Source organism: Carettochelys insculpta, chromosome 1 (assembly GCF_033958435.1).
Source record: "Carettochelys insculpta isolate YL-2023 chromosome 1, ASM3395843v1, whole genome shotgun sequence".
Lineage (NCBI taxonomy): Eukaryota > Metazoa > Chordata > Testudines > Carettochelyidae > Carettochelys > Carettochelys insculpta.
Window position 1 is genome coordinate 236,015,127 of NC_134137.1, and position 13,012 is coordinate 236,028,138.

Here is a 13,012-nt window from a genome sequence, read left to right on the forward strand (position 1 = left end):
ACCCACTTCTCCCCTGCTTACCCCAGCTGGGAGAACCTGCGCTACAGCCTGCCTGGTCCTCCCCCACCGACTTGCACGAAGTTCAAGTTATGCAAGGGTGCACAGGAGCACAACCCTCACATAACTTGGGGGTCTACTGTATAGGCAAACTTTGTGCTGGAGTAGAAGAAAGTCTGAAACCAGGTATTAATTCTGCAGCTTGAGCCCATCTCTAATAATGGATCCAGGGTCCAAACAATGTCCTGAAAATGCCATGCTAGATGCTTTTTGAAGAAAAGTGGGGCAGATGGACTAAAATGGATTGCCAGGGCTGTGGCAGAGGGGGGATTTCCAGTAGAGCTGGTTGATTTTGTCATGCAAACTGCTTTTTCACTGAAAAAATGCAAATTCAGGGCAAATGAAACTATTTGTGGATTCAGATAGATTTCAGCAAGCAGGATTTTTTTTTAAACAGCCAAAGAACTTTTGTGTGTGTGGAAACAACTAAGCCTTTCATTTCAGCATTTCCAGAAGAAATGGTTTGACTTTTCAACTCAGAAATACTGTTTGTTTTGGTGTTTCCCTCCATTCTATATAAAACCCATAAAAAACATTTTTTAAAGACCCTGGAAATGAGAAGACAAAAAAACTTTCATTTTGGTTAACCCTAAATAAAAATTTCAACTTTTGTTTCAAGGAGCAATTTAAAACATTTTGTTTTGAACTGAAACGATTTTTTCTAATTTCTCAAGTCAGTCACCAAACTAAAAAAGTGGTTATTCACCCAGCGCTAATTTTCACTTACAAGAGCCTACCATTGGCAATGCGCTATCCCCTGCTCAGGAACCTCAGACAGCTTCAAAAGCAGCAAGCAGTCCTGTGGCACCTTAGAGACTAACAAATGAGTTATATGATGAGCTTTCCTGGGTCAAAGCTACATAATCAGCTTGTTGGTTTTGATGTTATAGACTAACATGACTCTGAGACTCAAACAGTGGGTGATGATGTCTCAGAGTTAGCTGCACCACTGACAGACTTCTGTGTAAGGGTTAATCTACCTCTATGCGAGCCCCTGGTGCCTCCTGGATTTTTGGTGTAGGTGTGGTGCCTTTTCAAGCCAGTGAGTATAATTGAAGGTACCAGCAGCTCCCTGTATCTATCATTGCTCAAAACCTGGCTGTGCTCCTGGCAGAGGCAGGCATTTCCTGCACTGTTAGTGGGAGCTGTTTGCCCCCCAGGCTGAATTGAGCCTTGTGTCTCATTTCTACATCTCATTAGAAAACAAATCTTTCCTTTCTCTCTGCCACACTTGGAGACCTGCTTGTGAACAGCAATGTGTAGTACTAGCTGTTTATTATTACATGCTATTATTGCTATGAAAATTAATATTTTGAGCAGTGCGCTTTGCAAAGTCACATGTGCATGTGAATGCGTCAGTATGGACCCATGCATGTCTAATTTTTATTGATGCAATAGATCAATCATGTAAAATAATAATGTCAGTCCCTGATATTTTCTTTGTTTATTAATTGGCTCTGAGGTCCCAACCCTGAGTGCACATGCTTCAGTTTGACGTCAGAATTTCCTGGCATTACCCACACACACAAAGTTAAGATAACTCTTCGCAGGGCCTTATTTTTTGATGCAGGTGATACACCTATAATAGTAATACCAGAAGACATCTCATCAGTATATCACAAAGCAGGTCAGCATCGCTAGACCAGATCCATTGATGTTGATGGAAATTGGGAGCCTTGATATCTTTGGCCGCGTCTACACTAGCCAAAAACTTCAAAAAGGCCATACAAATGGCCATTTTGAAGTTTACTAATGAAGCGCTGAAATACATATTCAGCACCTGATTAGCATGCGGGCAGCTGCGGCACTTCAAAATTGATGCGGCTCGTCCAGATGGGGCTCCTTTTCGAAAGGACCCCGGCTACTTCGATGTCCCCTTATACCCATCTGCTCGTAGGAATAAGGGGACTCCAAAGTAGCCAGGGTCCTTTCAAAAAGGAGCCCCATCTGGACGAGCTGTGCAGCAGTGAGCCGTGTCAATTTTGAAGTGCCGCGGCTGGCTGCATGCTAATGAGACGCTGAATATGTATTTCAGCACTTCATTAGTAAACTTCGAAATGGCCATTTGCATGGCCATTTCAAAGTTTTTGGCTAGTGTAGACGTAGCCTTTGTGATGAGTATCAGAGGTAGCCGAGTTAGTCTGTATCTTCAAAAACAACAAGCAGTCCTCTGTGGCACCTTATGCTACAAAATATCAGTCTATAAGGTGCCACAGAATATCTTTGTGGCTATTATGCCCATTTGAGAGTTTGGGAAACTGAGGCATGGTGTGACCCTGCGACTTGAGTGATGTGGGCATCATTATTGTGTCATTACCATCCCATTGTACTTTAAAATGATCATGTAGCACGATAGCTATATTTATTATTTAAGGCAGTGGCAAATGCCTGAAAAGACATACTCCCCATGCTGGGACTATGTCACAGTACACAAGGCTTATATGGAAGTCAACAGGTGTTTTGCCACCGCTGACATTGCACTTAAGACCAACTTGTAGGAAGAGTAACAGAGAGGGAGCCCTGCTAGTCTATATACCATCAAAACAAAAGAGCAGTCAAGTAGCACTTTAAAGACTAACAAAATGATTTATTAGGTGAGCGTTCGTGGGACAGACCCGCTGGTAAGGCTCTGGTCTGAAGAAGGGGGTCTGTCCCAGGAAGGCTCGCCTAATATATCATTTTGTTAGTCTTTACAGTGCTACTTGACTGCTTTTCCTAGGAAGAGCTGTACTGATCTAAACGAGGGCTCGGAAGAAAGGCTAATGGGGAACTGACCCCTCCCCTCGGGGGCAGCTCCCGCGGTGGGTTTGGGTGTTCCTTGAGCAATCGGCCTTAGAAACAACAGCCCAGTGATTTAAGCCCGCCGGGGCTGATTTACCAGCGCCCCACCGCGGCGGCAGAGCTCATAGGCTTAGCGCCCAGCGCTGGGAAGCGGCGAGGCGATCGCCCGCCTTCCTTCATTTGCAAGTGAATGGGCAGCGGCTCTCGGCGGGCTGGCCCCCCGGCGGGGCGCGCTGGTGCTTTGGCTGGAGGGTTGCGTGCGTTCCTGTCTGGCTGGTGCCACAAGGGATCCCCGCCCGGATACCTTTAGGTTCGGGGCGGAGGTGTCTGGTGCCTCTCCCCGCTCCCTGGGCTGGCTTCGGTGGGGGTGGGGAGAGAGGTGGGTTGTTCTGCTGGGGAGAGAGGCCTGGCAGCATGACACCGACCAAAGGCTTTCGGGGCCTGGGCCTGCTTCCCAGTGAAGGCAAAGGCCATCTGGCAAAGTTTGTTCATTTTAGTAGTTCAGACAAAACACACCAGCCGTCCCGTAGCAGTTTAAAGACTAACAAAACCATTTGTTAGGTGATGAGCTTTCCACCTGGTCAGATCTAGTGTTCGGGATTAGGCAGCTCAGGCTCTTCCGCAGCAGCTTATTTTTCCCTATACCAATTTTCCAGGCGTACCTTTCCACCCAGGTGCTCTTCCAGAGCATCCTGTAGGCTCCCCGCCACATCACTATGCTGCAGAGAAACTCCCCAGGGCCGCTCCCCAGTTGGAGTTCTAGAGTTGGGGACCCAGGGATGGGGGAAGGGAAATGTCAGAGTTCCCCAAGCACATTGAAAGCAAAAACCTCTGAATTAAACCAGTATCAGAGAGGTAGTCCTGTTAGTCTGTATCTTCCAGCACAACAAGAAGTCCTGTGGCACCTCGTAGACTAACAGATACTTTGGAGCGTGAGCCTTTCTGGGCAAAGACCCACTTCATCAGATGCATCTGACGAAGGTCATTGCCCACGAAATCTTACACTCCGAAATATCTGTTAGCCTACAAGGTGCCACAGGCCTTCTTGTTGTTTCAGAATTAAGCGTTGTTTTCTGCATGGAGGCATTCAAAGGTGTTTGGGGATGTATCTTTTTAAGCGTTTTTGTCGCTCTGCTGGAGGGCTGGGGGGGGTGGGGAGGAAAGGAGAGAACATAGTAAACAAATACTTCCAAGAGCAAAAATAGGGGAGGGGTTTAAAAAGTCTGGGGCAAAAGTTAGTCAAAAGATGTGAAAAAGAGTAAGGAGTATCTGCTGGAGCTGCCTCCCTATAAATACAAGCCGGGGGATTTTGACAATACCCAAACAATCCCGTGGTATGAGCAACCCTGCTCTGTTTTGAACACCTCTTCCCACAAGTCACATCTTTAAATAACCGCTGGAGAAGGAAAAGCCCTAAACGATTATTGTATGTATTTGCTTAACTGTTTGTAATTAGAGCCCTGAAAGGTTTTCTGCTATTAAATCTCACATTGCAGGCCTACCTGTGTTCTTCATGCCCTGGGGGGAAAGCTGAGTCGGACTTAACTATGGATGGGAGAGGTATATATTAGGAGGGGGGATCTCCCCATGCTTCTAAAACTTGGGGAGAGGCCCTGATCCTGCCCTTGAGGTTGGGTGGGGAGGGGGATACACTGACTTCCTAAGGGAAGTGATATACCAAGTAATATAGCCCATTGCTAAAGTACGAAGGAAATTATGTAGTTATCCTTCCTGGAGTATCAAAGTATTTTTCACTCTGCCTAAGAGACAGAGGCCAGAAATTTTGCTTTCTGCCAATCTGCGCAAGCCTTTTGCCCAGGCACAACTGCAGAATGTCCGCTATTTAACTGGCTCCTCTACCTGGCCTTCATGTACTGTGCTTTACATATCAGAGGAAAGGGCACTAATACTCCTGTGTCTCACTGATTTTTTGAAGTTATCGGTCCATGTAACTTCTCTGCTGTGGATACCATACTGTGTGACCCAGGGTACCTCCCTATGTATACATACAGCTCTGTGCCTCTCCTAAAGCCATGCCAGAGAAGGATCATGGCTCCCTGAAGCAGCAGGACTGTACACAGCAGGAGGGAACAGACTTTGGGGTATCCATGTTTATATTTAAGTTTTGCAAACCGCGTTTATAAACTACCCCTATTAAGCTCCCATTTTTTTCACTTTCCCCCATCCAACCCAGCTTCTGTCCACTCCCCCTCCCAGGGCAGAGCCACTCCCCTCCAATCAACTTACTTTTAACATGACAATGGCCTTGAAAGTTCTCTCTAATCAAGGCCAGGTTAGGAAGGGCATAAATGTACCCTCAGCCTGGCTCTATGGGCATCTGTTTGTCCTTTTGTCCTTTCGCCAGTCCCTGTCCATCTCCGCCCTGTCTCCTCTGAGATTGGGGTTTGCTTTGGGGTGACTTTCCCCAGACGCACGCAGGCATGAGTGCCCACCTGGCCATGCCCGCCTACCAGGCGTACCAAGCCGGGGTAGGCAGCGGAATAAGGTACGGCGACTACTACTGGAACGTCCCGGGGGAGCTGGACAATGGCCCCCACAAAGAGGCGGCCGATGCTGATGAGGCGCTACCAGAGCCGGAGGAGAAGGCCATTCCCAACCCAGGTAGGCCGGCTTCGGACTGTCTGAAGCCCACCCGGGTAAGGTGCCTATTGCTGGCAGCCTCGGCGCGGGTAGGAGATCTGATCTCTGCCTCCACAGCGACCCTCCCGCCGTGGCTTTAGGGAGGGAGAGGGGGAATTAAGGGGTGTCCGATGGCGGGGGGTGGACCCAGAGCAGGGGAAGGGGCCCAGCGGTGCAAGAACCAGCCCCCTCCGCGAGGCCGGGGCGGCCCCCAGGGCCGAGAGGGGCCCCCAGACGCTAGTGCCGGGGGCGGGGGCCGGGCCGCCTTGCGACGTGGTCGGTGCGTGTCCGGCCGGCGAAGGGCCCCACTAGCCGCCGCCGTTGTGGGGGCCCCGGCCCCAGGCCCCCCTGGCTCCGGGCAGCGGGCGGAGCGTGCCGGTTGCAGAGGCCGGCCAGGCCAGCGGGGCGAACCAGACTCCGGGGGCCGGGCCACTGCCGAAGGGCCTGAGCGCCCCGGGAGCGCTGCCCCGGTGGGCGCCCCCCAGCCGGGGCGTCCGGCGCTTGTGGATTCCCCAGCCCCGGGCACACCCCGGGGATCCCGAGGGTCACCCCCCACCGCGGACGGGCCGGGGCGCGCCGGGGAGCGGTCGCCGCGCCAAGGGGCTCTGCCCCCGGGCCCCGCCTGCTGCTTTCCCGGCCGATCGGCGGGGGGCCGCCGGGGCACGTTCCCCTTCGCTGGCCGGCGCCCGCAGACTCCCCGCTGCTGCAGGCGGGTGTGCGGGGCGGGGGTATCGGCCCATTCCCTCTGACCCTGCCGCTCCTTTCTCCCGCCTAGAGCTCTCGCCCGCCTCCTCCAGCTCGGGCACGCTGCTGCGCTACACGCCGGACTCGGCCACCAGCCCCAACGCCGCGCCCCCGTCCCCGCACCCGGCCATGCGGCTGGGCGGCGGGGAGAGCGGAGGGGGGGTGAAGAAAGCCAAGAGCCGCACGGCCTTCTCCCAGGAGCAGCTGCAAACCCTGCACCAGCGGTTCCAGAGCCAGAAGTACCTCAGCCCCCAGCAGATCCGGGAGCTGGGCTCTGCCCTGGGGCTGACCTACAAGCAGGTGAAGTCTGGGCTCTGGCCCCGGAGGGTGCGGGCTGCAGGCCCGAGCGGAGCTGGTCCTACGAAGAGGGTCGGTTGTGCTCGTGGGAGATTCCCGGGGCAAGGGCAGACCCCCGGGCCTGGCCCCTTTGGTGTCTGTGCAATGGCCACCGTGCTCCCAGCATGTGGAACAGTAACACAGTCTGCACCAGAGACTGTTAGTCTGTCTCCTGAGGAAACAAACCAGCCGTCCGGTAGCCCTTCAGCGACTAACACAAGGTACAGGATTAGGTGAGGAGCTTCCGTGGCACAGACCCACTTCTTCAGAGCTGGAGACAGTGCCCTGGGTCTGCCCTAACCCCCGGCAGGCTCATCGCCTAAGACATCATTTTGTTAGTCTTTAAAGGGCTGCCGCACGGCGGGTGTGTCTTGTTACAATGCTCCCGGTAGGCATTCCCCACTTGGTTAGCTGCCCACTTCACACAGGGATCCAGTAAACAAGGAGCAGGCAATGAAGAGTCCCCTCCAGGGGTCCCTCTAATGTTTTGCATCCCTAGGCAGAATGCATTTTGCTGTGTGCACCAAGGCACGTGTGGATGCGCCCCACCAATAGAAACACGTGAGGCTGGCTGTGGGTGCTCTGCTCATCCGCTGGGCGGCCCCTGAATCTCTGCGGGGCTGCTGCCCAGACACTCGGCTCAGAGAGAGCTTTGGTCCCATCCCATTTGTTCTGTAGGGAGCAGTCATTAGGCCCTTTGAGTCCCCGCTGGCCCCCGTTGCCCCAGCGTGACGGCAGAGGGCGCCGTGATGTTGGGAAAGGCCTGGAAGACGTGTGTATGTGCGTTAGTTCTGCCCCCAGTGTTAAGAGCATCATCCTACGGGGTGCTGGGCTGCCGCAAACGCTGGTGGGGAGAGGTCCGGCCTTCACACGCAAGGAGAGGTTCTGACTATGATCATGAAGAACCTGTGGTTGTTTGTAGTGGGCTGACTGTCTTTTATATGTTGCCTCCCTGCAAAACATTCTCCCATTTCAGTTGGCTGTAGTGGTGTTGCTCTCTTCCTACACTCTACCTAACTGCCCTGGCCTCCCCTTTTCCAGCACAGAAGCTGCTGCATTTCAGTAATTGTGTATTGTCTAAAAAAGTGTCTAAAAAAACATTTCATGCCCTGTCTCCTACTCCCATCACCTCTAGGTAAAGACGTGGTTTCAAAACCAACGGATGAAGTTTAAACGATGCCAGAAGGAGACTCAGTGGATGGAGAAAGGGACCTACCTACCCCAGGTAAGAAGAGGTTTCATTGTGGAATCTAGCATATGAGTTTGCTCTGCAGTTGGTAAGGGATGTTCATGGGCTCAGTACCCAGCCCTTGCTCGGGATTTGTTTCCAGTGCAGCATTTATTCATTCTCTATTTACTGCATCCTGTACTGTAAGCCTGCATTTGAGACTGGCTGGATCTTGAGGAAGATGAGCAGAACTTTCTGCTTCTGGGGTCCCAGGTTGAGGAACGGGTTGGAAAAGAGTCGGGCATATGGACAGCACTGCAATCCAGTCAGTCCCCCAGGAGGGAAAGGGCGAGGTGAAGGGAGTCTTTCTTCCCTGGGGCATTGTTACTGTATTGTGGCAGTGCATAGATTGGTGCTAGGCAAAATATTGCCCCTCACACAGTTAGATCTGGCCCCTACGATGCTTGGGGCTGCCAATATCCTGCAGCCCAACAGCAGCAAGCAGGGAGCCTGACCCTCATGCCACCCCCTGCTCTTTGGGGAGGTCTTCATAACCTGCCCCTGGCCAGTGGGTGCTGCCTGGGACATGCTTGTGGGTGTGCATCTTGCAGAGACACCCCCTGCCAGAAGGAGACTAGTAGGGGCCCAGCAGGAAGGGAGCCTGATGGAGGCTCCTACTGGCCAGCAAGTGCATCTGGCACCTCACCCCATCCCACACCCCAACTTCCTGCCCCAGGTCACAACCCAAGCTCTTTGCACACACCCTCCCCCCCCCGCATTTTAACTCCCTCCCCGACCCCACACCCCTCCTGCACCCCAGTTCACACCCAGAGCCCCTCCTGCACGCAGCCTCCATCCCAGACCTATATTCCCTCCACTAATATCATAGAAAAGTGCAGGCCTTGATCGCTTACCTAATTCTTGGATCAGAGAGGTAGCCGTGTTAGTCTGTATCTTCAAAAACAAGAAGTCCTGTGGCACCTTATAGACGAACAGATATTTTGGAGCATAAGCTTTCGTGGGCAAAGACCTGCTTCGTCAGATGCATGAGTGGCTCCTCAAAATTGTTGCCCACCCTGCCAGAGATCTTGGGGTACCATTGTGCACCCGAAACGTGTAATATCGTACGTAGCACACTGGAAGTATGTGAAGAAGAGTTTATAATTGGCTTTGCTAATGGAGCCTTGGTATTGTTTCTTTGTATCTGTTTGCTGAATTGCCTTCTCTCTCTCTCTCTCTCTCTCTCTCTCTCTCTCTCTTCCCCACCTCCACCTCCCACCCCTCAGAATGCATTTCATCAGGCAGGTTACCTGGATATGAACCCCAGCTATCACCAGGGTTGTCCTGTTGGTGCCAGCAGGAATATCCAGACTGTGACCAATGTGCATCAGAGCTATGGTAGCAGCCAGACCTATGGGAGTGGCCAGAGCCTGTACCCCTTCATGGCTATCGAGGAGGAGGGGTTATTTGGGAAAGCGGGGGGAGCCTGCAGTGCCCAGCAGACAATGGGCTTCTTCAGCCAGCAAAAGGTGAACTTTTATCATGGCTTCCCAGCAAACATGGATTACGCCAGTGTGGAGACAGAAGATGGCTACCACTTCCAGAATGCCTCTGTCAATGCGATGTCCTTCCCAGGCACTGCTGGGCGCCAGCAGTACCAGACAGCATGGTATCCACAAGGCACACAAAGCAACTTTAACTCTTAGGCCTACACTTTTCTTTTCCCTTCCCTTTCCTTCTCTTTCTTTTTTCCATCCCTTTTCTCCCACCTCAGTTCACCGGGGCCCTGATCCTGAGAGATGGAGTCCCCAAGCTCCCACTGGCTGTAGTGGAGGGAGGGGCATGGCACCTTGCAGGATGCGGGGATATCTGTCTCTTCCGTCTCTTCTGTAAGAAGCACCTGTCTCTGTGTGACTCGAGAAGTGTGCTGCGTGGCACTGAAGTTGGCTTTCTTCCTATTGACCCTGGCTGGCTCCAGGAATAGGCTCTATATGTTCATGGCAAGCCGTGTGCATGCAGGGAAGTGTGAATGCTGGAACTGGAGATTGCAGAGCCTACACCAGTGAGTCCTTTCCCTTCCCAGTATCCCCAGTACTGCAGTATCCCCTCAATAGATCATTTCCAGTCCTTGTTTGGAATGTGCCCAGGCATGAGGTTTTCCTTTTCTGCTCTTCACCAGACCCTTCTCTGTTTAAAAAGTGTCTCCTGATTATGCACGTGAAATTTCGGTTTCCGTCTTTCCTTTTGTTGTCCACCAGCCAATCTCGGTAATATTTTAACAGTTAGCATGTCCTTCAACAGGGGACACTCCTGCCCCAACCATCATCTAATCTTAAAAATCCCAGATTACAATAATCACAAATAACTGCAATCCCTTCTCTTTCAGAGCCTGCATAGCTGCCAAACACTGGCAAGAGACTTTTAAAATATAAATCTGTATTTGGGGCCCAACCTTCAGGTGACGCAAATCAGCTCTGACCTTATCATTTGCGACAGTTCTGGACCACCATGGGGGTGAATGGAACTCAGATTCTAATTTCAATTCATTGTGTAATTAAGAGAAAGAGGAGCGGAGGACGAAGGTGGGGAGGGAAGGAAGATGGAGAAAGTACTAAGTAAGCAATTACAGTGTGCCTAACTTCCTTGAGGGGGTCAGTCCATTTAAGAGGTGCCAGATCTTGTCCTAATTGCTCTTCTGCCACAGCTCCCTTGCTTTGCTCTGCCAGAAGGCTCTCGGCCCATTGTGACCCTGGCTGTGGCTTCACAAGTCACCCGCGCTGTGACAGCAACTGATCAGGTAGCCTCTGAGTCTCTTAAAGTCTACTCTGTGGGAGGGGATGGAAGTAGGGGCTCATCGCGGCTCTCTCAGCCACGGCCAGGGACCCCCCGGCTGTGGCAGTCCCAGCTGCAGCCAGGAACCCTGAGACTGTAGTGATCCTATTTTCTTTGAGGGGGGGATAGTGGACATCTGTTATTAACAATGTCTGGTAAAATGGGGTCCACTAGATCTAGGGTTCGCTGTAGTAGGAATAATAACTCATGTCTCTGTACATGAAGGGTCCCATCGCACTTCACTAATGACACACACAGTACCCCTGGAATGAGGCCACTCCAGGGTGGAGGGTGGCAACCAGACACAAATATTCTAGTTATTTCAAGCCTGATGCTCAGATCACTTAACCTAGAAATTAGAGCTGGCAGATAAGCCCATTAGATCCTGTGTAGCCCATTCTCCCAGAGCCAGTGCAGAACTGCTCCCTCTTGTTTATTTTCCAGTTCTAGTTTTAAGCAGCTCAGTTAGTGGGGCTTCCCTCACTCTCCTTAGAGATCGGAGGGGTACCCGTGTTAGTTCTGGATCTGTAACAGCAATGAAGGGTCCTGTGGCACCTTATAGACTAACAGAAAAGTTTTGAGCATGAGCTTTCGTGAGCACAGACTCACTTCAGCATCTGATGTCCAGCATCTGATGAAGTGAGTCTGTGCTCACGAAAACTCATGCTCAAAACTTTTCTGCTAGTCTATAAAGTGCCACAGGACCCTTCGTTGCTGTCTCCTTAGAGAGACATTTCCACGATCTAATCGGATTATTTACATGTTTCTTTATATAACGTGGGGCACTGTCAGTTTTTCCTTGACTCAGTGTTTAAGCTTTGTGGGGGGGAGGGGAGAGTGAGAGGTGAGAATTAAAAAAAAACCCACACCCTAACTTGCTATAAAAACAAATAATTCATAAATGCCTCTTAAATGTCAATAAAAACAAGTTTTTAAAAATCTTAGTGATCCCCTGCAGTGCAGTGAAATGTAAGGTTATGTACAACCTGCAGCTTGTGAAACTGACCCAAAACAAGCTAAAATGGACTACTTCCACTGTCCCAAGCAAAGTGCAAAAAGTGAACAAATGGCATCAGCGGTGAAAAATGAATGACACGTTAAAGATTTGTTTAGTTTGAATAGCGGGTGTTGGAGGTTTCTGCAGTAGTTTGTTAGTGAGTCATTGTTCTCTCAATGTTATCCTAGCTGCACAAGAACTTTGTCCTCCTTACATTTTTATGGAAACGTTTCCTATCAGATTGCTGGGTATATGTATTTTTTTCTTTTTATATTTTTTTTAAAAACCTTTTTACTTGAAGTGCGATTTTAACTTGTTTTGGTATGCTGTATCTGTTATCACTTTTTTCTATCTAATTTTTTTATACATTCATGTTTACATTTAAATGGAAAAATAAACTGAATTTATTTTAATGGGGTGTTGATTCAATGGTGTAATAACTTTGTATTCTTTCATCCTGAAGAATGAAAAGTCCTTTGTGGGGACAACTTCCACCTGCTCAGATGAGAAAAAGCATCGAGATTTGCCAGCCACAAGAGTTTAAATGTCAGGAGTTGACAGGCCCCAAAATCTGATTTAAAAAAAAAGGAAATGTTTGGGTGCTTTTCTGCTGGGTTCTGATTTCTCTGCAAACTTGAGGGCTAGAAACTTAGTTTTTATAATGGAAACCGTGTAATCTCTTGATTTAGACAGCTCGGATTTTAAGAAATACAAGAATGTTCTATTCATGGACTATAAACAAAAATCAAATAAGAACATAACCCCTTTCAGAAAGGTTGCAAAGTAACACTAATCTGTAGACCAGTGATTCCCAACCTGCAACACGCAGGCTGCTTGTGGCTGAGTCAGCATGGAGATGGCAGCTCTTGTGACATACTCAGGGCCATATAGATAGTATTGGGTTCAGCCCACTTAACATGTTGGGGGCCACACTGGTAAACAAATGGTGAATCATTGCTGTAGACCCTACAGAATGAATATACCACAAAGACTTGGCAATAATGCCAATTATTCACTTTAAGGTGAAAATGATGGTGTGCTCCTCTGCTTTCCCATCTACCCCTGGGCTCTGCTCTCCAGTTCAGACATGCACTGGAAAGAATTGGAGGCAGGTTTTCTGTGGTTTTTTTCAGCTCCCTGTCTCTGTTTTCTCTTCTGCTCAACACCAGGTCTGCAGCATTACTGGAATTGTCCCACTTGCTCTGTGCCATCATTCTGTCTCTTCAGATGGATGTCTGCAGATGCAGAGGCCTTGTATCTAGAGTGTAATTAATGGGTTGGCTCTAGAAGTGGAATCAGTTGCTTGGCAACCTTCAAGAAAACTGCAGTTTGTACATTCATTTCCCTAAGAAAATTGAATGCTCAAGAAAGGTACCAGACAGGTGACAACCCAGAGAAACTAAAACAGGATTCCCTCCTCAGTCTACATGCCCTCACCCCTGAGGTGACTCGCCCTC

The 13,012-nt window shown here is 50.2% G+C and overlaps 1 protein-coding gene across 1 annotated transcript; it reads left to right on the forward strand.

The window, feature by feature from the left end:
- Window positions 1-5,279: 5,279 nt before the first annotated feature.
- On the forward strand, window positions 5,280-9,531 carry LOC142007104 (homeobox protein NANOG-like). Its single transcript, XM_074983640.1, has 4 exons — window positions 5,280-5,460; window positions 6,254-6,522; window positions 7,694-7,783; window positions 9,013-9,531. The coding sequence occupies exons 1-4, from the start codon at window positions 5,280-5,282 to the stop codon at window positions 9,430-9,432; spliced, it is 960 nt and encodes a 319-aa protein (XP_074839741.1). The 3' UTR covers window positions 9,433-9,531.
- The last annotated feature ends 3,481 nt before the right edge of the window (window positions 9,532-13,012 follow it).

Bases quoted from the DNA above. Each gene is read 5' to 3' on its own strand.
- LOC142007104 (XM_074983640.1), top strand. From the start codon at position 5,280: ATGAGTGCCCACCTGGCCATGCCCGCCTACCAGGCGTACCAAGCCGGG. The intron at 6,523-7,693 runs GTGAAGTCTGGG...CATCACCTCTAG, and splicing joins TGGGGCTGACCTACAAGCAG to GTAAAGACGTGGTTTCAAAA. The intron at 7,784-9,012 runs GTAAGAAGAGGT...CCCACCCCTCAG, and splicing joins AAGGGACCTACCTACCCCAG to AATGCATTTCATCAGGCAGG.